This window comes from Moschus berezovskii, chromosome 19 (genome assembly GCF_049115385.1).
Source record: "Moschus berezovskii isolate FMDL1 chromosome 19, NW_MosBer_1.0, whole genome shotgun sequence".
NCBI lineage: Eukaryota > Metazoa > Chordata > Mammalia > Artiodactyla > Moschidae > Moschus > Moschus berezovskii.
The window spans coordinates 47,341,903-47,369,748 of record NC_142478.1 but is presented as its reverse complement, the minus strand read 5'-3'; the positions used below and the strand labels follow the sequence as shown (position 1 = coordinate 47,369,748).

The 27,846-nt window shown below is 40.0% G+C and overlaps 1 protein-coding gene across 10 annotated transcripts; it reads right to left on the bottom strand.

The window, feature by feature from the left end:
• Positions 1-763: 763 nt before the first annotated feature.
• ZNF268 (zinc finger protein 268) lies at positions 764-26,795 on the bottom strand. 10 transcript variants are annotated; one of them, XM_088828060.1, is made up of 7 exons: positions 26,609-26,795; positions 26,217-26,272; positions 26,083-26,145; positions 19,291-19,491; positions 10,150-10,276; positions 9,774-9,860; positions 765-6,148 (listed from the first exon to the last, which is right to left on the bottom strand). In XM_088828060.1, exons 5-7 carry the CDS (start codon positions 10,259-10,261, stop codon positions 3,672-3,674), a joined length of 2,676 nt encoding a protein of 891 aa, XP_088684186.1. In that variant the 5' UTR covers positions 10,262-10,276; positions 19,291-19,491; positions 26,083-26,145; positions 26,217-26,272; positions 26,609-26,795; the 3' UTR covers positions 765-3,671. The 10 variants fall into 10 exon arrangements, with proteins under 10 accessions (XP_055260532.2, XP_088684186.1, XP_088684187.1 ...); XM_088828061.1 differs by lacking the exon at positions 26,609-26,795 and adding an exon at positions 26,441-26,517 and having other exon boundaries at positions 19,753-26,145; XM_055404562.2 differs by lacking the exon at positions 26,609-26,795 and adding an exon at positions 26,441-26,517.
• Between the last annotated feature and the right edge of the window lie 1,051 nt (positions 26,796-27,846).

The following is a 27,846-nucleotide window of genomic DNA, read 5'->3' as shown; positions in this document are numbered from 1 at the left end:
TTAATTTAAAGGTATACTGTTTTAAGTTACTATTTTATCATAAAGTATGACATTTGTCAGTTTTTGGAACATACTACTTGCAAAGGATTTAACTTCTACCTCTAATGTAACAATAATTTAAAATCATCTATGGACTTTATAACCCATCAACTGATTTATCTACACACACTGAGATACTATTCATGGCTCCCCCACCCCCCTGCCGAGTAGTGATTAATTTTACAAAAAAGATCTTTTAATATTAAATCTTCCAAGCATCCTAATATGTTTTAATTAGGATCAGATTCAGGTGCACATAACAGAACCAAGTCTCCTCCCAACAACAAACAAAAAAGACTTGGATAAGACAGTTCACCTCTCTTTTGTGTAAAAAAAAGCCCAGACTTGGTAGTCTAGGGTTGGTATAGCAGCTCCATCATTACCAGAGAGCCACATCACCCTTCTCTCTCTACTACACTCAAGCAGATGGCTTCCATCCTCAAGAGGAATTCAGGTTCTAGGATGGCTGCTGAGTCTCCCAACATCTGGCATACATATTAAAAAGAAAAGATTAAAGGACACTAGGGGGCTTCCCTCACATGTTTTTCTTCAGGAAAACCTTCACATTATTCCTCAGTAACTTCTATTTCCATTTCATTATTCAGAATTAGCAGCATGATTGCACTTAACTACAAAGAGGATGGAAAAATGTAGCCAGGCACATTAACATTATGAAAAATACAGTGATACTGTTGGTAATAAAATACTGGGTTCACTACCAACAGTCAGCTACAAATAAAAACTATACATTATTGGATCAATTTTTGCTATAATTCCATTTAGGATTTTAAAATCTATTACATGTTCACAAACGACTGTCGTTTTCCCCCAAAATGTCTAATTCCTGTGAAACACTATAAAACATCAGAATTATCGTTCCCTTAACGTTCCTGAAAAATATAAACTGTTACTGAAAGCCTCAGGAACATCTTTCTTTTCTGGGGCTAGGGCAGAGTTAGAGGAACTAGGTAGATTTTCAAACCAGAGATTTAATTTTTAACTCTTCTTTTTTGCTTACAAAAATGGATTCATTTTTGCTCAGTTTCATTCACCTGGAAAACTTTCCACTTGAGATCAAACCCAATCCAGCAATATCCTTTCACACAGTACTTAATTTACATCTCCAACATTACATTGACATCTCTGGATTCTACTGGAAGAGGTTGCATGTGAATGTGCATCACACAATGCAGCACCTTTAAAATTTAATAGACCTTGGAGAGTGGGACACAGAATATGTTTATTCTTTATTATGTGTATGTATCTTCATTGGAACATCAACGACAATACATATTCATGACATTTTCCAAGTTTATGGGCTAGACTATAGCAAATATCTGAAATTCTTTCCTTATGCAAGCTTTCTCTTCCCTTCTGAGTCATCATGCTTCACTTCAAGTTTCTTGACTTTGGATCCTGCATAAGGATTAGGCATTCAGAAATCAGTAACTATATTCTTCAAGGAAGACACAGTTTCTTTGGGTAAGTAATGGGATTCCCCACTGAAGGGCACAAAGTAGTGGGTGTTTCAGAAGTATCTGCAGTTTTAAATCCTCTTATTCCTCCAAGATAGCCCTAACCTTATTTTCAGGGTTCTAGCTCTTTCCAGATTAATGCTAATACATAAAACATAAAAGGTAATTGGTGAGGTTGTGAAAAACACTGATTTTGTAAGTAAGCCACTGATAGAATGACTTTTCACTGCCCTGAATCTACAGCTATACATGCATGTTTCAGCAGCATCACTTAAAGGAATCATTTAAATGTACTGAGAGGATACCAGATAGCTCAAATTAAGAGAGAAATGAACTAGGATTAAGAAGTGACAACAACTAAAGCTATTCTGGGTAATCTATATAGAAGGAACTGGTTCATATTTGAAGCAAGATGTTACCCAAGAACAAAAGTTAAGTCTGATTTTCTGTACTAAGGAGTCCCTTAAAAATTTAAATTCTGGACTATCATAGCCAACTCCTGGCAGGGTACCTTGAATGATGATCTGATCATGTATACATTGCATACACTGTCAACTCTCTTAAAGGAAATCAAGGTATTCTAATAAAAAAGGGCAGGACTGATTCCAGATATGCAATCACATGAAACGTGATTATATAAGCTCACGTGAGCTATACTGATTATATAACTAAAGAGAGAGCTTTCAGGTCCATTTACAGAGGGTACAAAACAATAGTAAAGGTTTTAAAGTACTGAAATGCATTTTTATGCTATATTATTCTAGTAACAAGTTGTATTTTAAAGAAAGATGTTGCCATGCAAAGTATAAATACCTGGGAAACAGTATTTAAACAGCAATATTAAATAATTTATCAAATGTGGCATCCATAAGACTATGCCGAAGTCCATAAAACATATTTCATAGTACAGAAAGGACAAAAACACCAACACATCGCTGAAGGGCTTCTGATGTGATCTTTTTTATTATCATGATTATTACATTTACTCAGGTAAAAAAATCTTTATAAATTGTTTATCATTGATAGTTGGATAGTTTTTACAAGCTTTTCCTAAGAGTTTAGAAGCATAATTTCCCCTAAATTTATAAAGAAAAAAATTTCCAGATGAATCAAAATAATAAACCTTCCTGTAGAGGCTTAAAAAAGTCATAAGTCTTCACTCATTCAAATTTTTACTTTTCTATTAGAAGCCTGTCATTTCTAGATGAAGAGTTTCCCTATTTATACCATGGTTTCTCCAACATATTAGCTTCTGATGCCTGCAACACATTGAATTTACATTATTTCCCATTAAAATCCTAATTCCAACAGATTGTGAATTTCAAAGGAATGTATTCTATGTTCATTTGCATTATGGAATTAATTCTTTGCAGATGTTAGCACGTTAAGAAGTGAGTTTCTGATATTCACTTCATTCATATTGTTCCTCAACTGCACATACTTAAAAGACATGGTATTACTTCCTGCTAAGAACTTTCTTAGCAAGCTTACTCCTTGGAAGGAAAGTTATAACCAACCTAGATAGCATATTAAAAAGCAGAGACATTACTTTGATAACAAAGGTCTGTCTAGTCAAGGCTACGGTTTTTCCCGTGGTCATGTATGGATATGAGAGTTGAACTGTGAAGAAAGCTGATCGCCAAAGAATTGATGCTTTTGAACTGTGGTGCTGGAGAAGACTCTTGAAAGTCCCTTGGACTGCAAGGAGATCCAACCAGTCCATTCTAAAGGAGATCAATCCTGGGTGTTCACTGGAAGGACTGATGCTAAAGCTGAAACTCCAATACTTTGGCCACCTCATGCGAAGAGTTGACTCACTGGAAAAGACTCTGATGCTGGGAGGGGTTGGGGGTGGGAGGAGACGGGGACGACAGAGAATGAGATGGCTGGATGGCATCACTGACTCGATGGACATGAGTTTGAGTGAACTCTGGGAGTTGGTGATGGACAGGGAGGCCTGGCGTGCTGTGATTCATGGGGTTGCAAAGAGTCAGACACGACTGAGCGACTGAACTGAACTGAAGAATTCTCAGAGGGTTCACTGAATTCATACAGTTCCTGTGTACATTTACTGATTTGTGTGTGTGTGTAAAAAAGCTTTCCGTGGATTCCTTTCCAAATGCCATACATACATGGTGTACAATGAGATGATTCCATTTATAAAGTTTCTCTCCTGTATGAATTTTCTAGGAATTCCTGTGAATTCACTTTTGAGAGAAAGTTTTTTATATTTAATTCACCAATATGTTTCTCATCTACATGAGTTCTCTGATGCATAATGAGTTGTGACTTCCAACAAAAGGCTTTCCCACATTCAGTGCATTTACAGGGTTTCTCTCCAGTATGAGTCCTCTGATGTGCGCTGAGAATTGATTTCTGAGAGAAAGTTTTTCCACATTCACTGCATTCATAGGGTTTCTCCCCTGAATGAGTCCTCTGATGTACAATGAGCTGAGACTTCCTAATGAAGGCTTTTTCACACTCATTGCATTCATAGGGTTTCTCTCTCATGTGCATTCTCTGATGTACAAGGAGCCGTAATTTCCCACTGAAGGATTTCTCACACTGACTGCATTTATAAGGGTTTTCCCCTGCATGAGTTCGCTCATGTACAATGAGTAGTGACTTCCAAATGAAGGCTTTCCCACATTTGTGACATTCATATGGTTTCTTTCCTGAATGAGTTCTCATGTGTATAATGAGATATGACTTGCTACTAAAGGCTTTCCCACACTCACTACACCCATAAGGTTTTTCCCCTGCATGAGTTCGCCGATGTGAAATGAGCTGGTCTTTCCTATTGAAGGCTTTCCCACAATCACTACATTCATAGGGACTCTCTCCTGTATGAATTCTCTGATGCACAATAAGTTGTGAGTTAAAACTGAAGGATTTCCCGCATTCACTGCATTCATGTGGTTTCTCTCCTGTGTGAGTCCTTGTATGTATGATGAGGTAGGACTTGCTTCTAAAAGCTTTCCCACATTCAATGCACCCATAGGGTTTCAATCCTGTGTGACTTCTCTGATGTACAATGAGCTGTGACTTCAAACTGAAGGCTTTCCCACACTGATTACATCCATAGGGTTTTACCCCAGTGTGTGATCCCTGATGTACAATGAGCTGTGATTTAAAAGTAAAGGATTTCCCACATTCTCTACAACCATATGGTTTTTCTCCTGTGTGGGTTCTCTGATGTACAATAAGGTTTGACTTTGTATTAAAGGCTTTGTGACATTCACTACATTCATAGGGCTTCTCTCCTGTATGAGTTCGCTGATGTATCACGAGCTGTGATTTCAACCCAAAAGTTTTCCCACAATCACTGCATTCATAGGGCTTCTCTCCTGCATGAGTTCTCTGGTGTGAAATGAGTTGGTATTTCCGACTGAAGGCTTTCCCACACTCATTGCATTCATAGGGATTCTCCCCTGTGTGAATTCTCTGATGTATAACAAGTTGTGAATTAAAACTGAAGGCTCTCCCACATTCACAGCATTCATGGAGTTTCTCTCCTGTGTGAGTTCTCTGATGTATAATGAGGTATGATTTGCTCCTAAAAGCTTTCCCACATTCATTGCATCCATAGGGTTTCACTCCCGTGTGACTTCTCTGATGTACAATGAGTTGTGACTTCAAACTGAAAGCTTTTCCACATTGATTACATCCATAGGGTTTGATGCCACTGTGTGCTCCCTGATGTACAATGAGCTGTGACTTGAAAGTAAAAGCTTTCCCACATTCACTACAACTGTAAGGTTTCTCTCCTGTGTGAGTTCTTTGATGTACCATGAGGTTAGACTTTGTATTAAAGGCTTTCTGACAATCACTGCATTCATAGGGTTTCTCTCCAGTATGAATTCTTTGATGTATAATGAGCTGTGATTTCAAACCAAAAGCTTTCCCACATTCATGACATTCATAGGGTTTCAGTCCTGAATGAGTTCTCTGGTGGGAAACAAGCTGGTCTCTCCTAGTGAAGACTTTCCCACATTCACAGCATTCATAGGGATTCTCCTGTGTGTGAATTCTCTGATGTATAACAAGTTGTGAATTGAAACGAAAAGTTTTCTGACTATCACTGCATTCATGTAGTTTCTCTACTTTGTGAGTTCTCTGATGTGCAATGAGATAGGACTTGATGCTGAAGTCTTTTCCACATCCATCACACTTGTAGGGTTTTGCTTCTTCATGAGTTTCCTGATTCACCACAAGGTTCGACTTGCTGCTGAAGGCCTTCCCACAGGAACTGCATTCAAAGGGTTTTCCTCCCATATGCATTTCTTGGTAAATAAGCAGTGGTTTTCTGTTGGCAGTTTTTCCAGATTCATCACTTTCACAGTATTTTATGCCAATAACAGCTTGCTCATGTTTAGCAAGGAAGGATGATTCCCTTAATGCATCAAAGTCATTAGGATTCTTTCCAGCGTAATTATTACTGAAACCTATATTACATTTCAAACTCTTTCCATTTGTGACACATTTATGAAGTCTTTGTCTTGAGGAAGCATTATTTGCAGTAATTAGACACAGTTTCCCAAATGCAGTACAGGGATATCTGCCTGCCATACTTCCCAGCTTGCCTTGATTTTCCTGATGCCATTCCACACAACCATCAATTTTCCAGACTTCGTCTAGAAATGAAAATACTCATATGTTATAAATAGTGACATGATCATAGTATAGCATAAAATTGCCTTAAAAATTCCATGTCATGAGGTTTTTTTTAAGTTTCTGATATCAGTTCTGAATATAAATAAAATCTCAAATGTAAATGTACACAAATTCCTGGGCACCTGCAGAAACAAAACAAATCAAAACATGAAAACAGGCAGAGAGATCTGATAATAAAAATAGCTTTGAATTTCAAAATCTTGTATAATAGCTTCTTTGGAAAGCACATGGAGGGACTTCCCTGGTGGCCCAGTGGTTAAGAACCAATCTTTCAATGCAGGGGATGCTGATTTGATTCCTGGTTGTTGAACTAAGATTCCACGTACTGCAGGGCAACTAAGACTATGTGATCCAACTGAATGCCACAATGAAGATTCAGTGCAGCCAAAATTAAAAAGAAAAGAAAAAGAAAGTACAAGGAAAAAATGAGCAAAATTAAAATTTTCATTTCTCAGAGCATGGGGGTAGATACTTTCCTAAGTGGGAATTAATGTTTGGGAACATTTATAATTTGGAGGTTTGTGTACAAATGAATAAGGGCTCAGATTTAGGATGTAGAGAAAGCTGGTATGAGGGATTAAGACACTGATGTTGCTTCTTCAAAGCTGACCTTCTGTTGTGTTCGCTCAATATCCTGTTCTGTCCTTCACCTTGGTCAGCATGTTGCTCTGGTATATCTATTAATAAGTCAACTCTACCCATTCTCTCTTCTATTTAACCTCCAAATATTTGTCATTGTGCGTAAGAACTCAGACCTGTGTCTTGATCTTTATCCATTTTGTATTTTTGTGATTTGGTGGGGGGAGGGAGTAGTTAATGTTTAAACAGAATCTGTTCACCTTGCCTCTCTGTTTTTCATTCTCCTTAGAGAAAAAAAGTTTTGTCTCTTAGCTCTTTCTTATTTCTTATTTTCCTCCATGTTTTCTAAATAACAGCCTATTCTTTTGTACTTGATTTTCTAATTACTCAGTGTGTAGGGTAGAGATTTAATTCCTTTCATCCTCCTCCCTTAATATTCCCCATGATATACACACTCTCTTCCCATACCTGCACCATCCTAATCAAGCTATTTCATATTTTCGCTTAACTCAGTCTTCAGGTTTTACATCTTCACAACCATGTAATTTCTATTCACAGGTAAATCATGCAAGTATACCATGGTTAGTTTTTGTTCATAAATCATTTTTTCTCTTGAGTTGTTTTACTTAGCTGCCAAGTTTTCTCTGTCGTCATTCACTAATTTAGAATTTACCCTCCCCCAGACTCTTCTTCACATGTCTAAATAAATATTCTTTTGGTGCAGTTCAGTTCAGATGCGTCTGACTCTTTGCGACCCCATGAACTGCAACACCGCAGGCTTCCCTGTCCATCACCAACTCCCAGAGCTTGCTCAGACTCATGTCTATCAAGTTGGTGATGCCATCCAACCATCTCATTCTGTCATCCCCTTCTCCTCCTGCCTTCAATCTTTCCCAGCATCAGAATCTTTTCCAATGAGTCAGTTCTTTGCATTAGGTGGCCAAAATATTGGGAGTTTCAGCTTCAGCATCAGTCCTTCCAATGAATATTCAGGACTGATTTTCTTTAGGATTGACTAGTTTGATCTCCTTGTAGTCCAAGGGATTTCAAGAGTCTTCTCCAACAACAAGGTTCAAAAGCATCAATTCTTCTGCACTCAGCGTTCTTTATAGTCCAACTCTCACATCCATACATGACTACTGGAAAAACCATAGCTTTGACTAAATGGAACTTTCTGGGTAAAGTAAGTATCCCTGCTTTTTAATATGCTATCCAAGCTTGTCACAGATTTTCTCCCAAGGAGCAAGCATCTTTTAATTTTATGGCTGCACTCACCATCTGCAGTGGTTTTTAAGCCCTCCCAAGATAAAGTCTGTCACTGTTTCCACTGCTTCCCCAACTATTTGCCATGAAGTGATGGGAGTGGATGCCATGATCTTAGTTTTTTGAATGTTGAGTTTTAAGCCAACTTTTTCACTTTCCTCTTTCACTTTCATCAAGAGGCTCTTTAGTTCTTCACCTTCTGCCATAAAGATGGTGTTATCTGCATATCTGAGGTTACTGGTATTTCTTCCGGAAATCTTGATTCCAGCTTGTGCTTCATCCAGCCTGGCATTTTGCATGATATACTCTGCATAAAAGTTAAATACACAGCATGAAAATACATAGCCTTGATGAAATCCTTTCCCAAAATTTGGAACCAGTCCATCGTTCCATGTCCAGTTCTAATTGCTGCTTCTTGATCTATATACAGATTTCTCAGGAGGCAGGTCAGGTGGTCTGGTATTTCCATCTCCTTAAGAATTTTCCATAGTCTGTTGTGATCCACATAGTCAAAGGCTTTGGCATAGTCAATAAAGCAGAAGTAGATGTTTTTCTGGAACTTTCTTGCTTTTTCAATGATCCAACGGATGTTGGCAATTTGATTTCTGGTTCCTCTGCCTTTTCTAAATCCAGCTTGAACATCTGGAAGTTCATGGTTCATGCAGTGTTGAAGCCTAGCTTGGAGAATTTGGAGCATTACTTTACTAGTGTTTGAGATAAGGGTGGATAATTTTAATTAGAGATCATCAGACTGTGAAGAACCACTACCAGCTCTGATTAGAAACAAGGATCTAGACTTGCACTAATATAGTGTAAGAATGAAAAGAGGGGTGTATAGAGTATTTTTGAAGATGGATGGGTGGAAAAAAGGGTGTGACTGGATGCTTCCTCACCAAAAAGGAAGATAAAGGTGGACATTGCTGCCTAGCTGACAGTTCTGCTGCCCTTCTCCTGGCTGGCAGAAACCTGATTTTATGTTGTACCTCCATCCATAAGGCCTTGTGCTTCAGGTAGGAAACTGGAGACCCATCTCCATACCCCCTGCTGAACGGGAAGCATGACTTACCTGAGCCAACGGTGATGGCTTGCCATTTCCCTTGCCAGTCTTTTTTACACAGGGTACGTGATAAAAATCTAGCCTACTGAACATGGTTAAGTCTGCTGGGGCTTCCTGAAATAGATTTTAAAGTCTGATGAAAAGGGCCATGTGGGAAGGAAAAGTCTTTATTCCACTGGTCACTGGTACATTTGCAGGTATTGCCTGGAACTATCATAGCCATCTGATGACTATGAGGGAGGAAATCTGAGGAAAATACATAGTTAAAATGGCAAGGACAGGGTAGACCTGTGGCAGTTTGGTGAGTTAATCACTTAGTCATCCCGAGAGCTGACCCACTTTAGGATATTTTGTAACATGTGATAATGAATCAGTTCATCTTGTAGGTTGACTTAAGGTTAATTAAAAATTGCAGCTGAAACAATTCTAGTATTAGGAAGATTAACTTTATTGAGAAAGGGTGTGAAAGTCACATGAAGTGAGATAAAGAGATAAAGCTGCTTAAATGCATAATGAGATGAGTCTACTACCTCAGAAAAGAAAGGAAGCTGAGAATACCAGAGAAGAGATAATGAGCAAAAGAAGGTTACAAAACAATAAAAGTACAAACACAAAGAGAACAAAATGTCAGATCTCACACTGATTGTGAGTAAGGAGGAAAAGATATAAATGTTCTGATCACTCACCTGAATGGCTCTGACTTGGGCTGTGCATCATCCACAGCTCTTCTTGTTCCAGCTGGAAAATGATACTGGGTTTGGTGTATTGATATCCTGTGAATGGAAAATTATAGACAATCTGGATCAAGACTGCCTAGAACCCAGGGATTCAGAAAAACTGGGAAAATTTAATTTAGAGGTGACATGATGAAGCCGCCCTTTTGCACTCTAGTAAACACCATTCAACCAGCATATTCTGATGCCAAAGGAAGATTAAGAAAACCTGACCTCTAAGTATAAGCCCCAAATCACCCCGTATTTTACAAAAGTGCCCCAGTTTTCAGCCACTAAGAAGAGGAATCCTGGAGATTACACACACTCCTTTTAAGGGGGCAGTACGTACCCAGGGACACCAGGTTTCTATAGTTCTCCAACATCACACTCCTGTACAGGTGCTTCTGAGCTGAGTCCAGCAGCTGCCACTCTTCCCAGGTAAAGTCCACAAACACATCCATGAATGACAATGGTCCCTGAAATAGCAGATCCCTATTCAATCTCAAATCATTTTACTAAGTTTGTCATAAAAGCCAGCCAAGGCTGTCCATTATTTACATTCTTTAATATTTTGGGAGAAAAGCAAAATTTATTGAAAATATCCCATTAATATGCATTAAACCTGTTAACCTTTCATTAAACACATGAGAACACTATGTATCAGGTATTCAACCTAGTGCAGGTAATATAAAATGGAGGAAAGGCAGTCCTGCCTGCAAGAAGTGTTCAGCATTGTAGAGAAAAACAAAGGTTAAATATGTAAAAATGTAATAGGGAGTCAAAGATGCTAAGACAAAAGAACATGTGGAGAACATGGGCATAAGGGAGGAATACATTAGGCTGAGTCCATGAAAGGGGACTAAAGGAGCCACCACCGAAGAAAGACATGTCAAAATTTGGTGGAATAAAGGCAACAGCTGTAAGTAGCAGCTACTTTGTGGGGCAACAGATCTGGGCATGATGATACACAGATGGCAAAGCAGCACATGAAAAGGTGGTCAACATTATATATTTATTAGGGAACTACAAATTAAAACAGTGAGATACCATTACATATCTAGAATGGCTAAAATTTTCAAAAATGGGCAACGAATTTGAAAATGAAAATTTTAAATTTGATGAAAGACATGGATATAAACATCCAAGAAGCTCAACAAACTCCAAAAATGATGAAATCTCAAAGAAATGTATACACTCAAATTTTCAATAGACAAACACAAAGAGAGAAAGAACCTTGAAAGTATCAAGAAAGAAATGATTTGTTTCATACAAGAGCTCCTCAGTAACATTATAAGCAGATTTCTCATCAGAACCTTTGGAGACCAAAAGACTATGAACCCACATATTTAAAGAGCTAAAAGAAAAAAAGAAAACAAACTATCAGTCAAGAATTCTGTATATGACAAAATTGTGCTTCACAGTGAGGTAGGAATGAATAGAATACATCCCCAGGAAAACAAAAGGTAGTTTGCTACCACTAGACCTGTTTGGAAAGAAATGTTCAAAGGAGTCCTACAGGTGAAATGAGACCACACTACACAATAACTTGAAGCTGTTTTAAAGAAATAAAGATCTGAGCAGATGTAAATACCTGTGTAATCATTAATGATTGTATTATTTTAACTTTGATTTGTAACTCTATATTTCATCCTCTATATACGTAGACTAATGCATTTTAAATAATTGTTAGTTTATGGTTTGGGGCACACAATGTATAAACATGTGACAGCAACAACCAAAAGGGGTTGGGACAGAGTGGTAAAGGAACAGTGCTTGTTTGTCACTGGTTAAGCTGGCATAAATTCAAATCAGAATGCTATAACTTTAGGAAACTTATTAAAAAGATTATACACCATGACAAATGGGATTTATTCTGGGAATGCAAGAATGGTTCAACACTGGAAAACTGCTCAGTGTAATACATCACATTAACAGAATAATGTTAAAAAAATGATTATCTCAAAGATGATTATCTCAATTGAAGCACTGACAAAATTCCACACTCTTTCATGATAAAAACACTCAATGAAGTAGGAAGGAAAGGATTTCAACATAATAAAAGTCATATCTTAAAATCCTATTCAATGGTGAACATCATACTCAATGGTGAAAGACAAAACTTTTTCTCTAAGGTCAGGAACAAGGAATCAACGCCTGCTTTCACCACTTCTATTCAACACAGCACTGGAAGTTCTAGTCAGAGTCACTGGGCAAGAAAAAGAAATAACAAGGATCCAAATTAGAAACGGAGTAATATTATTTCTCTGTCCATTGACAATATCATCCTATACGTAGAAAATCTTAAAGATTCCACACACATACATACACACAGAAAACCTAGTTAGAATAAATGAATTCAGCAAATAACAGGACACAAAGTCACCCACCAAAATGAGCTGCATTTCTATGCACTAACAATGATCAATCAGAAAAGCAAATTATAAAAATGATTCTATTTATAACAGCATCATAAAGAAGTAATAATTTGGACTTCCCTGCTGCTACAGTGGATAGGAATCTGCCTTTCAATGCAGGGGACACTGGTTCAATTTCTGGTCTGAAAAGATTCCACATGCTATGGGCAACTAAAGCCCATGTGCTACAACTAATGAGTCTTGGGCCTGAGACACAACTAATGAGCTCCTGTGCCACAACTACTGAAGCCAGCACAACCTAGAGCCCACACACTGCAACTACAGAAGCCATGCACCTAGAGCCTGTGCTCTGTAACAAGAGAAGCCACAGCAATGAGAAGCCTGTGCACTGCAACGAAGTGCAGCCTGTGCACTCTCCGCAACTAGAGAAAGCCCATGCACAGCAACAAAGACCCAGTGCAACCAAAAATAAATAAATAAATTTTTAAAAAGAATAACTTAACCTATGAAGTAAATGACTTGTAAAATGGAAACTAAAAACCTTGTTAAAAGAAATGAGACATAAAGAGAAACATACTTTATGTTCCTTAATAATATGTTAGCAGTATCCAAAGTGATCTACATATTCAATGCAATCTCTAATAAAACTTCAATGATATTTTTTCCAGAAATAGAAAAACCCATCCTAAAATGTATAAAAAAGCTCAAAGGACCTTGAATAGCCAAAACAATCTTGAAAAAGAACAAAGTTGGAGGACTCATACTTCCTAATTTCAAAACTTAGTAGAAAACTAGTAACCAAAATAATGTGATACTGGCATAAAGACTAAAAGACTGACATACAACATGGTATTTGCAACTTTGCCAACCAAGGGCCGTCTAGTCAAGGCTATGGTTTTTCCCGTGGTCATGTATGGATGTGAGAGTTGGACTGTGAAGAAAGCTGATTGCCGAAGAATTGATGCTTTTGAACTGTGGTGCTGGAGAAGACTCTTGAGAGTCCCTTGGACTGCAAGGAGATCCAACCAGTCCATTCTAAAGGAGATCAATCCTGGGTGTTCATTGGAAGGACTGATGGTAAAGCTGAAACTGCAATACTTAGGCCACCTCATGTGACGAGTTGACTCACTGGAAAAGACTGATGCTGGGAGGATTGGGGGCGGGAGGAGACAGGGACAACAGAGAATGAGATGGCTGGATGGCATCACCGACTCAATAGACATGAGTTTGAGTGAACTCCGGGAGTTGGTGATGGACAGGGAGGCCTGGCATGCTGTGATTCATGGGGTCGCAAAGAGCTGGACACACCTGAATGACTGAACTGAACTAAACAATGGAATAGAAGAGAGACCAGAAACAAACCCTTGCATATATGGTTAAATGCTTGTTGACAATGGTTCCAAGACTATTTATCGGGAAAGAAAAGTCTTTCCACTAAATGATGCTGGGAAAACTGGATATCCACATGAAAAAAATGAAGTTGGACCCTTATTTAATACCATATATAAAAACAAACTCAAAACAGATCAAAAGCCTAAATGTAAAACCTAAAACTATGTAAAACTTTTCAGAGAAAAACAGCAACAAAACTTCCCGATGTTAGATTTGACAGTGCTTTCTTGAATATGACAAAAGGCACAAGTAACAAAAGAAAACAATCAATTGGACTTCATGAAAATTTAAAAATTTTTTGCTCAAAACACATCAACATTGTAAAAAGGCAACTCCAAAAATGGGAGAAAGTATCTGTAAGTCACGTATTTTATAAGGGGTTAATATTCAGAATACATACAAAACTAAAACTCAAACAATGAAAAAAAATTTTTCAAAAGTGATCAAAGGATGTAAATAGACATTTTCCCAAGGAAGATACAAATGGCCAATAAACACAAGAAGATGTTGAACATCATTAATCATAAGGAAAATGCAAATCAAAACTATAATGAGATTTGTCTTACACCCATTAGGATGGCTCTCAAATAACATGAAAATAACAAGGGCTGAACACTTGTACATGGCTGGTGGGGATATAATGTGGTGTAATTGCTGTGGAAAACAGTTTGATGGCTCCTTAAAAAAATAAACATTAAAATGACTATAAGGTCCAGGAACTCCAATCCTGGATATATCTCCAAAGGAAGTGAAAGCAGAGTCTTAAAGAGATATTTGTACATCTATGCTTATACCAGCATTTTCATTCACAGAGGCTCAAACATGAAAGTAACTGAAGTATCCATTGATGGATGAATGGATAAACAAAATGTGATATATACACATAACAATTTATTATTCTATCTTAAAAAGGAAGAAAGTCCTGCAATATAACCAGGAAGAATCTTGAGAACAATATGTCAAGTGAGATAAGTCAGTCACAAAAAGACAATTACAGTATGTCTGTATACATACAAGTACTGTATGTACTACTAGAGTAGTCAAAATCATAGAAAGAGAAAGTAGAATGGTGCTTGCCAGGGCTTATGGAGAGGGGGGAGTTGGGAGTTATGGTTTTGATGATACAGACCTGCAGTTTTTCAAGAGGAAGAGTTGTGGAGACAGATGATAGTTATGATTGCCAATTTTATGAATGTATTTAAGGACTTCCCTAGTAGGGCAGTGGACAGGAGTGTGCCTGCCAATGTAGAAGACATGGGTTTGATCCCTGGTCCAGGAAGATTCCCTATGCTGCAGGGCAACTAAGTCCGTGCACCACAACTACTGAGCCCACCATACTCTAGAACCTGAGAGCTGCAACTATTGAGCTGCTGCTGCTGCTGAAGCCCACGCCTGGAGCACCAGCTCTAGGAGCACAACAGAGGAGGCCATCACACTGAGAGGCCCCCACTCACCACAACTAGAGAAAGCCCTTGCAAAAGCAATGAAGACCGAGTGCAGCCAAAAATAAGTAAATAAAAAGAATAAATTTAATACCACTGAAGTGTCACTTAAAACGGTTAAGATGATAAAATACGTATGTAGAAATACGTATGCTCTAAAATACAGTGTTTTAAAAAATCAAAGATCTAAAAAAATGAAAAGATGCAGGGTGTTCACAGGTTGGAAAACTCGGTATTGTTAAGATGTGAATTCTCCCTAATTTGATTCATAGATTTACTACTAACAAGTATTTTGTAGCTATCCACAAGTTCTTCCATAATTAATATGAAAAGACAAAAAACTAGAACAGCCAGAACGATTCTGAGGGAACAAAAGTTAAGCATTTGCCACTAGCCTAATTGAAGACTTCCTATAAAATCTAGATAGCATGATCCTAGTGAAAAATGGCAAGCCACTCCAGTACTCTTGCCTAGAAAATCCCATGGATGGAGGAGCCTGGTAGGCTGCAGTCCGTGGGGTCGCTAAGGGTCGGACGCGACTGAGCGACTTCCTTTCACTTTTCACTTTCACACATAGGAGAAGGAAATGGCAACCCACTCCAGTGTTCTTGCCTGGAGAATCCCAGGGAAGGGGGAGCCTGGTGGGCTTCTGTCTATGGGGTCACACAGAGTCGGACACGACTGAAGTGACTTAGCAGCAGCAGCAGTGAAAAATTAGACACAAAAATCAATGAACAGAAATGAGAGCTGAGAAACAGACCCACATAAACACTGTCTCTTGAAGATTTTGTTGTTGTTGTTTAACACTGACACAAAAGCATTTCAACAGAGAAAGGATCATCTTTACAACAAATGGTGCTGGACCTTTGTACATCCACAAACATAAGAAATGAAACTCAAAATGTACCCCATATGAAAATTAACTAATGGATCACAGACTTAATGTGAAAACTAAAACTATACAAATTTCAGAGAAAAAAATTTTACTTTATGCATTTTTGTTTAGGCAATGAAATTTTAGATATGATACCAAAAGCAAAACTAATTTAAAAAAATTAAAATTTAGAAAACAGACTTTATCAAAATTAAAATATTTTGCTGTCAAAGTTGTTGTCATGGAAATGAAAAGACAAACCAGAGACAGGGAGAAAATATTTGGAAATCACTTATGAAGGATTTAAATCTAGAATAAGAAAGAACTCTTAAAAATCAATGACAAGAGATAGCCAAAAAGCACATGAAAAGATGCTCAACATCACGAATTGTTACAGAAATGCAAATCAATACTACAATGAGGTATCATCTCACACCAGTCAGAATGGCCAACATCAAAAAAATCCCAAACACTAGATGCTGGACAGGGTGTGGGGAAAAGGGAACTCTGTGTTGTTGATGGGAATGTAAATTGGTACAGCCACTATGGAGAACAGTATGGAGGTTCCTTAAAAAATTAAAAAGAGAATTACCATATGACACAAATATCCAACTCCTAGGCATACATCTGGAGAAAACTGTAAGTTGAAAAGATACATGTAGCCCAATATTCACTGCAGCATTATTTACAGTAGCCAGGACATGGAAGCAATCTAAATGTTCATCTACAGGGGAATGGATAAGAAGATGTGGTATGTACATATTTAGAGAGCAACCATGAAATTACAGGACACCTGCTCCTTAGAAGAAAAGCTATGACAAACTTAGTGTATTAAAAAGCAGAGACTCACTTTGCTGACAAAGGTCCATATAGTCAAAGCTGTGGTTTTTCCAGGAGTCATGTACATATGTGAGAGTTGTACCATAAAGAAGGCAAAGCGCCAAAGAATGAATGCCTTCGAACTGTGGTGCTGGAAAAGAATCTTGAGAGTTCCTTGGACAACAAGGAGATCAAACCAGTCAATCCTAAAGGAAATCTATCCTGAATATTTCACTGGAAGGACTGATGCTAAAGCTGAAGCTCCAATACTTTGGCCACCTGATGTGAAGAGCTGACTCACTGGAAAAGATCCTGATGCTGAGAAAGACTGAGTGCAGGAGAAGAGGGTGACAGAGGATGAGATGGTTGATGGCATCATGGACTCAATGCACATGAGTTTGAGCAAACTCCAGGAGATAGTGAAGGACAGGGAAGCCTGGTATGCTGCAGTCCATGGGTTAGCAAGGAGTCAGACACAACTGAGTGACTGAACACACACACACAATGGAATATTACTCAGCCATAAAAAAGAATAAAATAATGCTATTTACACCAACAGGGATGGACCAGAGATTGCCATGCTGAGTGAAGTCAGAGAAGGAGAGAGATATATATCAATCATATGTGGAATCTTAAAAAAGGGTACAAATGCTTATTTACAAAACAGAAATATTGTAAATCAACTATACCTCAGTAAAAAAAAAAAAAAAAAATTAAATTAAAAAAAAATGACAACAACCCAATCCATTTTTATTAAAATGAGGGAAAGCTCTAACAGATAGTTCACCAAAGACATAAAAAGAATAAAACACATATAAAAGGTATTCAATAATACTAGTTAGCCATTAGGAAAATGCAACTTAAAACAACAATGAAATACCACCCTACTTCTATTAGAATGGCGAAATGTTAACAACTTGACAATACCAAGTACTGGTCAGTATGAAGAACAAGGACTCTCATTCACTGCAGGTGGGAATGCAAAACTGCAAGCCACTCTGAAGACAGTCTCTTACAAAGCTAAACAGAATTGTCATACAATCCAGCAATCAAGCTCCTAGGTATTTACCCAACTGATCTGAAAACTCATGTTCACACAAAAACCCACACATGAATGTTGACAGCATTCATAACCAAAACCAGAAGCATCTGGATAGCAACATATTATAAATATAGTCTGAAACTGGCTTAAGGATAGAAAAGTAGGCCAATGGAACAGAATGAGTTGTGAAACCAAACCATTTTTATGGACTCCTGATATACAACAAGGTGGCACTGCAGAGACATAGGGAGAGGTCAATCACTTCAGTGAGACTGAGGCAATTAGACAATATGATGAAAAAAACACTTCTTGACTCCTACTCACACCAAACATAAATAATTCTACATGTATTATGAGTCTACCTGAGAAAGATAAACGTGAACAAAGAATGATGTCTTCATTAGCTCTGGATAAGAAAAAAGCTTTTAGGTTGGACAGAAAAAGCACTAGTAATAAAAAATATATATAAACTAAGTTAAAATTAGAAACAGCTGTTCATCAAAAGACAGCATTAACAGAATGAAAAGGTAAAACAGTAAAAAAAAACAAACCCAGCTTGTAAACAAATACTAGACAACAGTTAATGCTATGCAAACTGAAGTACTTAGAGGGAGGCATGCTGATGCCTGAAACATATTAAGAAATATACCAAAAATAAGACGGGATGAGAGATGCAGAGGGATGGAAAGATGGACAATGTGATAAAATAAATACAATAAAAATGTTAAAGGTAAATTCAAGGTGATGAGTATATCAATGTTCACTGTAAAATGCTTTCAATTTTGCCCTGTGTTTGAAAACTGTCATAACAAAATACTGGAGGTGAAAGAAGCACTGCAGTAAAACATGAATATGGATTTGGTATCAAGTTTGCTTTAAACATCAATGTGCATGAATCACTGAATCTTGTTAAAACAAAAGTGTGATACAACAGGACTGAGGTGGGGCCTGAAACTCAGCATTTCTAAGAAGCTCCCAGAATATAAAGAACGCCTTTTAGTGGAAAAGAAAAGGAATAAAATAAAACATCCACTTAAGGTAACAAAATACCCAAAATACATGCTAGCAGGAAATGCAAAGCAAACCCATACAGAGATACCACCATACCAGAATGGCTCAAATTAAAAAGAATAACAGCACTTAAAACTTGACGGAGAATGTGAGGCAAGGGAAGGCCCAGACACTGCTGATGGTCATCTAACAGGATGGTGCTTAATGAAACAAAGTGCTTAATGAAAAATACAAGCAATAGATCAGGAGATACACATGTACATGCCATGAAGATATATTAAAAATGGATTCACATCAATAATGATACATATTTTGTAAACATAAAAAGAACAATATTCATTTAAAAAAATTACTGGGTGGAGGAGCTGAAAATTGAGTCTGTGGAAACCAGGAAACAGGGACTTCAGGGACCTTCCACAACCTAAGGAGAAAGTTACTTTAACCTTCCCACCTAAGGACCTTCATCCCTCTCCCTGCCAAAAAAAATTAAAAAGGAATAAAAAAATGAAGTGGAAACAAACAAACAAGGACTCACCCAGGATTTCTTGGCTTTCGGCTGCTCCTGGGAAATAAGCAGCCATTCCAGGACCTGCGCTGTCCCAGGTCTCCTGGGCCTCTGCTGGGGTCCTCCAGGGAGAGGCTTCTGGTCAGGGGTCCCTTGACCCAGGATGGATTTCTCACTTTGGAGCTTTCTGCTCACATAGCATGAACTGTCTCGCTCCTGGAGAGGTGGCACCTGTAGACCCAAGAGCAAGCACACATTTGAGAGCACATTTCTAACCTTGGTCTCCTTTGCTGGTGAATGCACTCACCCCGGCTGCATTGGGGGTTCTGCAGACTGTGGCCAGTGCTGCTGAGAGGACAGAAGTGAGAGGAAATGAAAATAGGGAACCCAGCACACTGACTATAGCCTCCCAACCAGACTGCACAGGCCCCCAGGAACCCCAAAAGAGCAGCAACTACCCTGAGATTTAAACAACTTTGGGCAGACACTTACATGACGCCAGGTGCTAAGGAGTAAATGACCCTGCTTTCTGGGCTTCCCTCATACTTCAGCTGGTAAAGAATCCACCTGCAATGCAGGAGATCCCAGTTCAATCCCTGGGTTGGGAAGAGCCCCTGGAGAAGGGGAAAGGCTACCCACTCCAGTATTCTGGCCTGGAGAATTGCATGGATGGTATGTATAGTCCATGGGGTCACAAAGAGTCGAACATGACTGAGCGACTTTCACTCACTTTAGGTGGGTGGACACTGGAAACAGATCTTGGATGAAACAGTCTGATTCAGTATAGTTTCTCCTCAATATCTGGATGTCCACGAACAGCTCAATTAATCTCTCTCACTGAGTCTTACTTTTTGTTGTGAAACATTGAGAGTAGGTGAGATCAGGGTGGCAGTTGTAGTCTTTTAATCTCCCAATAGAAACAAGAGGCCTATCAGAATAGTAAAAGAAGCCAGAGATATCCACAGACAAATGGACTCAGGTGACAGAGCTCCTCACAAACTTCAGAATCTAGAAAATGCAACCTAACTGCATTGCTGGGGGGAGCAGGGGCCACAGGCGCCAATCTCCAAAGTCACCGGTAAATGAGCACCCCCAAAGAGAGAGCACCTCCCAAATGGAATCTGAACTCCTGAGGCTCAGGGTTGCAGGGGACTCAAAAAGATGTTCCCAAAGTCACTAAGTGACCTAACAGTGCTGGGGTCGCTGAGAAATGATGGGCAAACAGTCCCTCCTAGGAGGCTGGGTCTTCACTGCGAAATGGAGACCAAATTAATCAGCAGAAGAAGTAAGAAAAAAACATTCAGGCAAAAAGAGAGATGAAGAGAAGAGAGATTCAGAGGATGAGAAGGAAAGGGGAAAAAAGGGAGGGCAGAAAAGCATTAAGCAGTCAGAGGGAAAGGCCCAGAGGACGCTCATTCCGGAAGCTGTTTTAACAACAAAAGACCATCCCCATGGAAAAGAAATCCAAAAAAGCAAAATGGCTGTCTGAGGAGGCCTTACGAATAGCTGTGAAAAGAAGAGAAGCGAAAAGCAAAGGAGAAAAGGAAAGATATTCCCATTTGAATGCAGAGTTCCAAAGAATAGCAAGGAGAGATAAGAAAGACTTCCTCAGCAATCAATGCAAGGAAATAAAGGAAAACAACAGAATGGGAAAGACTAGAGATCTCTTTAAGAAAATTAGAGATACCAAGGGAACATTTCATGCAAAGATGGGGTTAATAAAGGACAGAAATGGTATGGAACTAACAGAAGCAGAAGCTATTGAGGAGGTGGCAAGAATACACAGAAGAATTGTACAAAAAAGAGCTTCACAACCCAGATAATCACTCACCTAGAGCCAGACATCCTAGAATCTGAAGTCAAGTGGGCCTTAGAAAGCATCACTATGAACAAAGTGAGTGGAAGTGATGGAATTCCAGCTGAGCTATTTCAAATACTGAAAGATGATGTTGTCAAAGTGCTGCACTCAATATGCCAGCAAATTTGGAAAACTCAGCAGTGGCCACAGAACTGGAAAAGGTCAGTTTTCATTCCAATCCCAAAGAAAGGCAATGCCAAAGAATGCTCAAACTACCACACAAGTACACTCATCTCACACGCTAGCAAAGTAATGCTCAAAATTCCCCAAGCCAGGCTTCAGCAATATGTGAACTGTGATCTTCCGGATGTTCAAGCTGGTTTTAGAAAAGGCAGAGGAACCAGAGATCACATTTCCAACATCCGCTGGATCATGGAAAAAGCAAGAGAATTCCAGAAAAACATCTATTTCTGCCTCACTGACTATGCCAAAGCCTTTGACTGTGTGGATCACAATAAACTGTGGAAAATTCTGAAAGAGATGGGACTCCCAGACCACCTGACCTGCCTCTTGAGAAACCTGTATGCAGGTCAGGAAGCAACAGTTAGAACTGGACATGGAACAACAGACTGGTTCCAAACAGAAAAAGGAGTACGTCAAGGCTGTTTATTGTCATCCTGGTTATTTAACTTATACGCAGAGTACATCATGAGAAATGCTGGGCTGGAAGAAGGACAAGCTGGAATCCTTCATCTTAGTCACATAAAATGTTCATCAACTGTATGTTGTGGGAGTGGGTCTGGTAAGATCTTTCTGTTAGTTCTAATCCCATTATCTTAAAATGTAAATCGTGGGAGTGGGTCTGGTAAGACCTTTAAAAACTTGAGACATTCTTTTGATTTACTGTAATAACCAACTGAAAAAGTATATAACTCCCTTGCTAAGATTAGCGAGGGGGGGACTCTCCATCCCCCTTCTGATGTCTATGTCAGAAGCTTTCTCTGTTCCTTTCACTGTAATAAACCTTCCGCCACACAAAAGCTGAGTAATCAAGCCTGGTACCTGATCCCGAAGTTAAATCTTCTTCAGAGATCATGAATCAGATACCATTCACTGAAAGCTATCATTTCCAGGTTAGATGAAAGATCCAGGACAACCCACTGCAATGCACACTTCAAGTTATTCTTTACCTATCAAGGACAGTATTCCCAAAATTTCTATAAAGAACATTTAGCGAAGTCGAAATAAGACCTGTAAATGAAATAATAACATTGTATTAATGTCAATAACCTGAATCAGTGGTTATGTAAAATATTATTCTCATTGGTAAGAAGAAACTGCAGTATTTAGAGACAAAGGAAAATCATGCCTGCAAATCACTTTCGGGTAAAAAAACAAAACAAAACAAAAAAACTGTATGTACGTGGAGAGAAAAAGAGGAGAGGAGCCAGGAATGAAGAGTGAGAGAAAATAAAGCAGGTCCAGTAAAATTTTTGTATTGAGGAATCTGAATGAAGGGTATAAAACAACTTTTGTATTATTCTTGCAACATTTCTTAAGATCTAAAACTATGCCAAAATAAAAACTGAAAAACTTTTAAGTAAGAAATAACCTGTTTAACCTACTACAGCACAGGAACTCTGTTCAATGTTACATGGCAGCCTGGATGGGATGGGGAGTTTAGGGGAGAATGGATACATGTGTATGTATGGCTGAGAACCTTTGCTGTCCACCTGAAAACTATCACAACATTGTGATTAGCTATACTTGAATACAAAGTAATACATTATTTTTTAAAAAAGAAAGAAATAATGTGTTTGATTTCCAAACTGCTTAGAGAGAGAAAAAGAATAAAAAATTATCAGTATAAAAAAGGCAAGAGAGAAGAAACAAAAAAACAGATCAGGTATAGCAAATTTAAAAAATACAGTAAGACAGTAATTTAAACTCAAACGTATCAATAATTACATCAATGATCAAGATGTGTTCCAGTTAAGTACAAGGATTGACAGACTGATTTAAAAAAAAAAAAAAAGAATGATGCTATTTAAAAGAGACACATCTAGGACTTCCCTGGTAGTTCAGTGGTTAAGAATCTGCCTGCCAATATGGGGGACACTGTTTGATCAGGGTTCTGGGAAGATTCTACATGCTACAGGGCAACTAAGCCTGTGTGTCACATGCCCTAGAGCCTATGTTCCACAACAAGAGAAGCTGCTGCATGAGAAGCCCAAACACTTAACAACTAGAGAGTAGCCCCTGCTCACCGAGACTCAAGAAAGCCATGTGCAGCAACAAAGACAACACAGTAAAAAAAAAAAAAAAAGAAAAAAGGGGGATGATGGACTAGTTGACAAGCATAAGCTGATTCTCAGAAAAGAGGATTCGACTTTCAAACACACCTCAATCTTGTCTAGCTTCTCCATTTCTGCTGCCGTAGACAGCACACCCGCCGCCTCTCATTTGTACCCCTGCAGTCACCTCTGCCCTACTTCACCTACACTTTACTTAGCAGCCAGAAGGGCTTTGAAAAACCCAAGTTAAGTCATGTTGTGCTTTTTTCTTAACACATCAGCTTCCCAGCCTGATTGGGCCTCTGACATCCTTTTGTCTGTCTCCTCCTGGCCCCTTCCCCACAACCATAGCCACAGGGGACTTTCTTTCCTGTTTACAAAGGCACCAAACCTCCCCCACCTCACAGCCTTGGCAATGGCTGTTCCCACCCTGCACGTTCATTCATCTGCTTCTTCTAAGGCTGGCCTGCTCTGGTACCTCAGATCTGGCAAACGTCACCTCCTCCATGAGGCCTTCCCCAAGCACCCAATCTCACATCAATTTTAATTCCATGTATAACATAACAATGACATTTCCTGTTAAGTAGTTTCATCATCATTTATGTGTCATCTGTCTTCCTCATGAGGTTGCTCTGAGGATTAGTTTGTATCTGTAAAGTGCTGAGACCCATGGTTGGAAAGTGCAGACACTGTATTACTGAAGTTGTAAAGTTTTCTTTGTGTAAGTACTCTGCATTGCTTAGGTTCATAGTAATTCAACTGTTTTATCGCCATTGTAAATAAGCTAACTGATAAACAGGAAGCCTACTGATTTTTAGACTGATTTTGTACCATGGTACCTCACTGGATTCTCAAGCTACTACTCTCTTTCCACTAAACAGGACACATTGATTAAGTACCTGGCTGTCTACTGATGAGTCCTATTTTGGCAACCAACCTGTTTTCTCCACCCTACTCCTTCCACTTCTGCCCAACACATGTCTACATTCACACTCTGCTCTAGAAATACTACCAGCAAACCCCACCACTACCATCATCACCATATCCAACCTGAACTTCTCTGATGTAACATTACTTAACCTCTCTGGGCCATCTCATAGGTATCCATTTTCGAGGTTTCTTTTTTGACTCTGAAACACAAATCTCTCCATTTCTCTCATTTCTGATGGGCTCCTCAACCTTCAGCCCCTCCTCCACTGCCTTCACTTGTTCATCATGTGCATACTGCCCTTGGTCCTCTTCCCAGGGCACAATTGCTCTTTGAGCTCACCTAGCTAGACCTACTGAGAAGGCAATGGCAAGCCACTCCAGTACTCTTGCCTAGAAAATCCCATGGACGGAGGAGCCTGGTAGGCTGCAGTCCATGGGGTCGCTACAAGTCAGACATGACTGAGCACACATCGGAGAAGGAAATGGCAACCCACTTCAGTGTTCTTGCCTGGAGAATCCCAGGGATGGGGTTGCACATAGTCGGACATGACTGAAGTGACTTAGCAGCAGCAGCAGCTAGACCTACTCAGTGTAAACTGTCCAGACCTTTGAACTGAGACACATGCCTACCCATTTGCCCACCAGCATCTGCAGGGTACCACCATATCCAACAGAAATGTCCACCTGGCCCTCCTTAACAACTCTGATAGTCTTTGCGGACTCAGGAAATGGTACCTCCCAACCCAGGCCCACAGAGTAGACCTCCAGCAGTTATGCCTGGCTCTTCTTGCTCCCTCACCAACATCCAACTAGTTACCAAGTCCACTTGCTTCTGACTGTGTCTCTCTTCTCAAAACCACTAGTGTACTTAAGCCTTGTCATCACTTGCCTGATGCTGACTGTTCCATCCAAAATTCCTTTGGAAAACACTTCAATGAGTCTTTCTCCACTAGAGGATAAAATCCAAGGTGTTGTTTTTTGGCAGCACCATGTGGCTTGTGGAATTTCAGTTCCTCAACCAGGGATTGAACCTGGGGTCACAGTGATGAAATTTCCGAGCCCTAACCACTGAACTGCCAGGGAAGTCCCCAAATTCAAGTTTTTAATGTGACTCTCAAAGCCCTCGATGACCCAATCTCTACCTATGGCTCTGGCCTCATTTCTTACACTCCATCACGGCCATCTCCTGCAAAATCCTAAACTCTACATTTCAGCAACTGTAGTGTTCAAAGTTCACCAACGTATTAGATCACTTGAAGCCTCTAAAATTTGCACGCTCCTTCCTTTTCCTAGGCTGTCCATTGTTCACCTCATTTACCTTTCAAATCACAGTTTAAGACTCCCTTATTAATCCCTAAGACACTTCTTGGAGTGTCCTTATTTCCAAAACTGACCCTGTGCTGTAGGTTCCCACACATTTTCACAGCTTGCTTTCAGAGGACCCTTGAGGTGTCACTGTGCTTGCACATTTTCTTGCCCATCATCCCCACCAGATCATGACTCTTCCAAGGCAAGAACGACTTATCTCTGCACCCTTAGCACCTGCCCTAGGATCCAGCAAACAAAAGACAATAAAACTGTTGAATAACTAAAGAGACAAGTGCGTAATTTCCCAAATAAGGTCCCAAAGTCTTAGACACATAAGGGAAAAACTAAGAAAATGCGTGTCGAAGAAACTGAAAGATGGATGATTACGTCTTGTTTATCTCAAGGTTCAAGGTATAGAATTGGCAGAAAAGACTGAAGTGAGTAAATGAACAGTCTGACGACAAGAAGCGCTTCTGGACGGCCTAACGTTACCTAAAGGAGGCCCAGTGGTTTGGCAGCGGGGTGGAGAGAGGGAACTCCATGCAAACGCCAACCCTGGAAGAGACGGATGAGCACATGTCGGTCTTTAGGGAGTTTTTCAGAACCGAAGGAAAATCCCTACTCACCCAGATGGCAGCTGTCCGGACCCTGGTGGCCATCCCCACAGCCAGTTTTGAGTTCCCTGCAAAAGAGTGGCAGGACCCGATGGCTCCGGGAGGAGAGAATCGTGAGGGAACAGATCTATCCGCCGCGCCCGCGCCCACGAGGGACCCTCTTGATCCCAGAGGACGCGCACCTCCCTTCCCATGGCTGGGCCCCCTCCCCTCACGCAGCCGCGGCCTTCCCCTACCTTCGTCCCCACCTACACACACGCGACTGGGCCAGGGCAGGCGTAAGGGAGGCCAGACTAGTCTGCACGGTCCCGCCCCCTTGATTTTGGAGGGAATCGGCGCGCACCGCTCCCCCGACCCCTGAACTGGTAGCGCGGGAATGCGGGGGAGACGTGCTCCCAGCCGACCTCCTGGATCTTGCAACCAGATCCACTCGATCTCCTTCACGACTCTGAATCACCCGCTCTGGGTGCTTCGGCGACAGCCCTCGGGCAGCCGTGGTCGGCCGGCACCAGCTCAGGTCACCGCGACCGGCGTGGGACTTGTCCCACCGAACTGGGCTCTCCCCGGCCGGTGCCGAGTGGGTGGCTCCTGCTAGGGACGCACAGGAATTGCGTCAGTGAGACCCACGGGCAGGACAAACTACACTTCCCAGAAGCCTCCGCGGCCATCCCTCCTCCGGGGGTGGCTCCGGCCAAGGGCCGCCGGGAGGGGGCGCTGCAGCCGCGAATCGCGGGATTCCCGGCCCCATCCTTCAGTTCAGTTCAGTTCAGTCGCTCAGTCGTGTCCGACTCTTTGCGACCCCATGAATCACAGCACGCCAGGCCTCCCTGTCCATCACCAACTCCCGGAGTTCACTCAAACTCATGTCCATCGAGTCGGTGATACCATCTAGCCATCTCATTCTCTGTCGTCCCCTTCTCCTCCCGCCCCCAATCCCTCCTAGCATCAGACTTTTATCCAGTGAGTCAACTCGTCGCATGAGGTGGCCAAAGTATTGGAGTTTCAGCTTTAGCATCAGTCCTTCAGAGGATTAAAAGAATTGATAGCAATAGCGCAAAATGGGGAGGGGTGTGTGTTGAACTAAAAATATTTTAAGATTCCTGCTTTCCGATGGCAGAGTACTAATTTAAAGTTTAGTAACAAAAAGATCCATTCCGTTGTATAAGGGACATTTTCACGTAAATTAAATTTATTTTCCAGAAAAATTAGGAGTGGCATTGTTTTCCTTTGGGGATGGGGATGGAAGAATCTTGGGTAACTGTCCGGCTTAATGTAAAACGGCTGGATTCTCATATGTGCTTCTGCATTCACTCTGGTTGTGTATGTTGCTTCTGTGGAAGTATATTAAAACATCTGGCCTCACATAGGTATGTCGTTGGAAAAGGACAGAGTATTTTAATATACTTAGATAATTTTACTTCTTAGTAAAAGCTGAACAGGCATAGGTCAGTTGCAGTATACCATCTAAAACCATATAGGTAAACTTTTTCTACTCTATTTTATTAAAACTCATTGGTCTGTCTTGCACTTTGAAAGGCTAGTTTTATCAGGTATGATTTTGTAACATCATACATTGGTCATTTGGAAAATATGGGTTCATTGACTAATGCATATCTTCCAGATATTGACACCTTTCATTGTA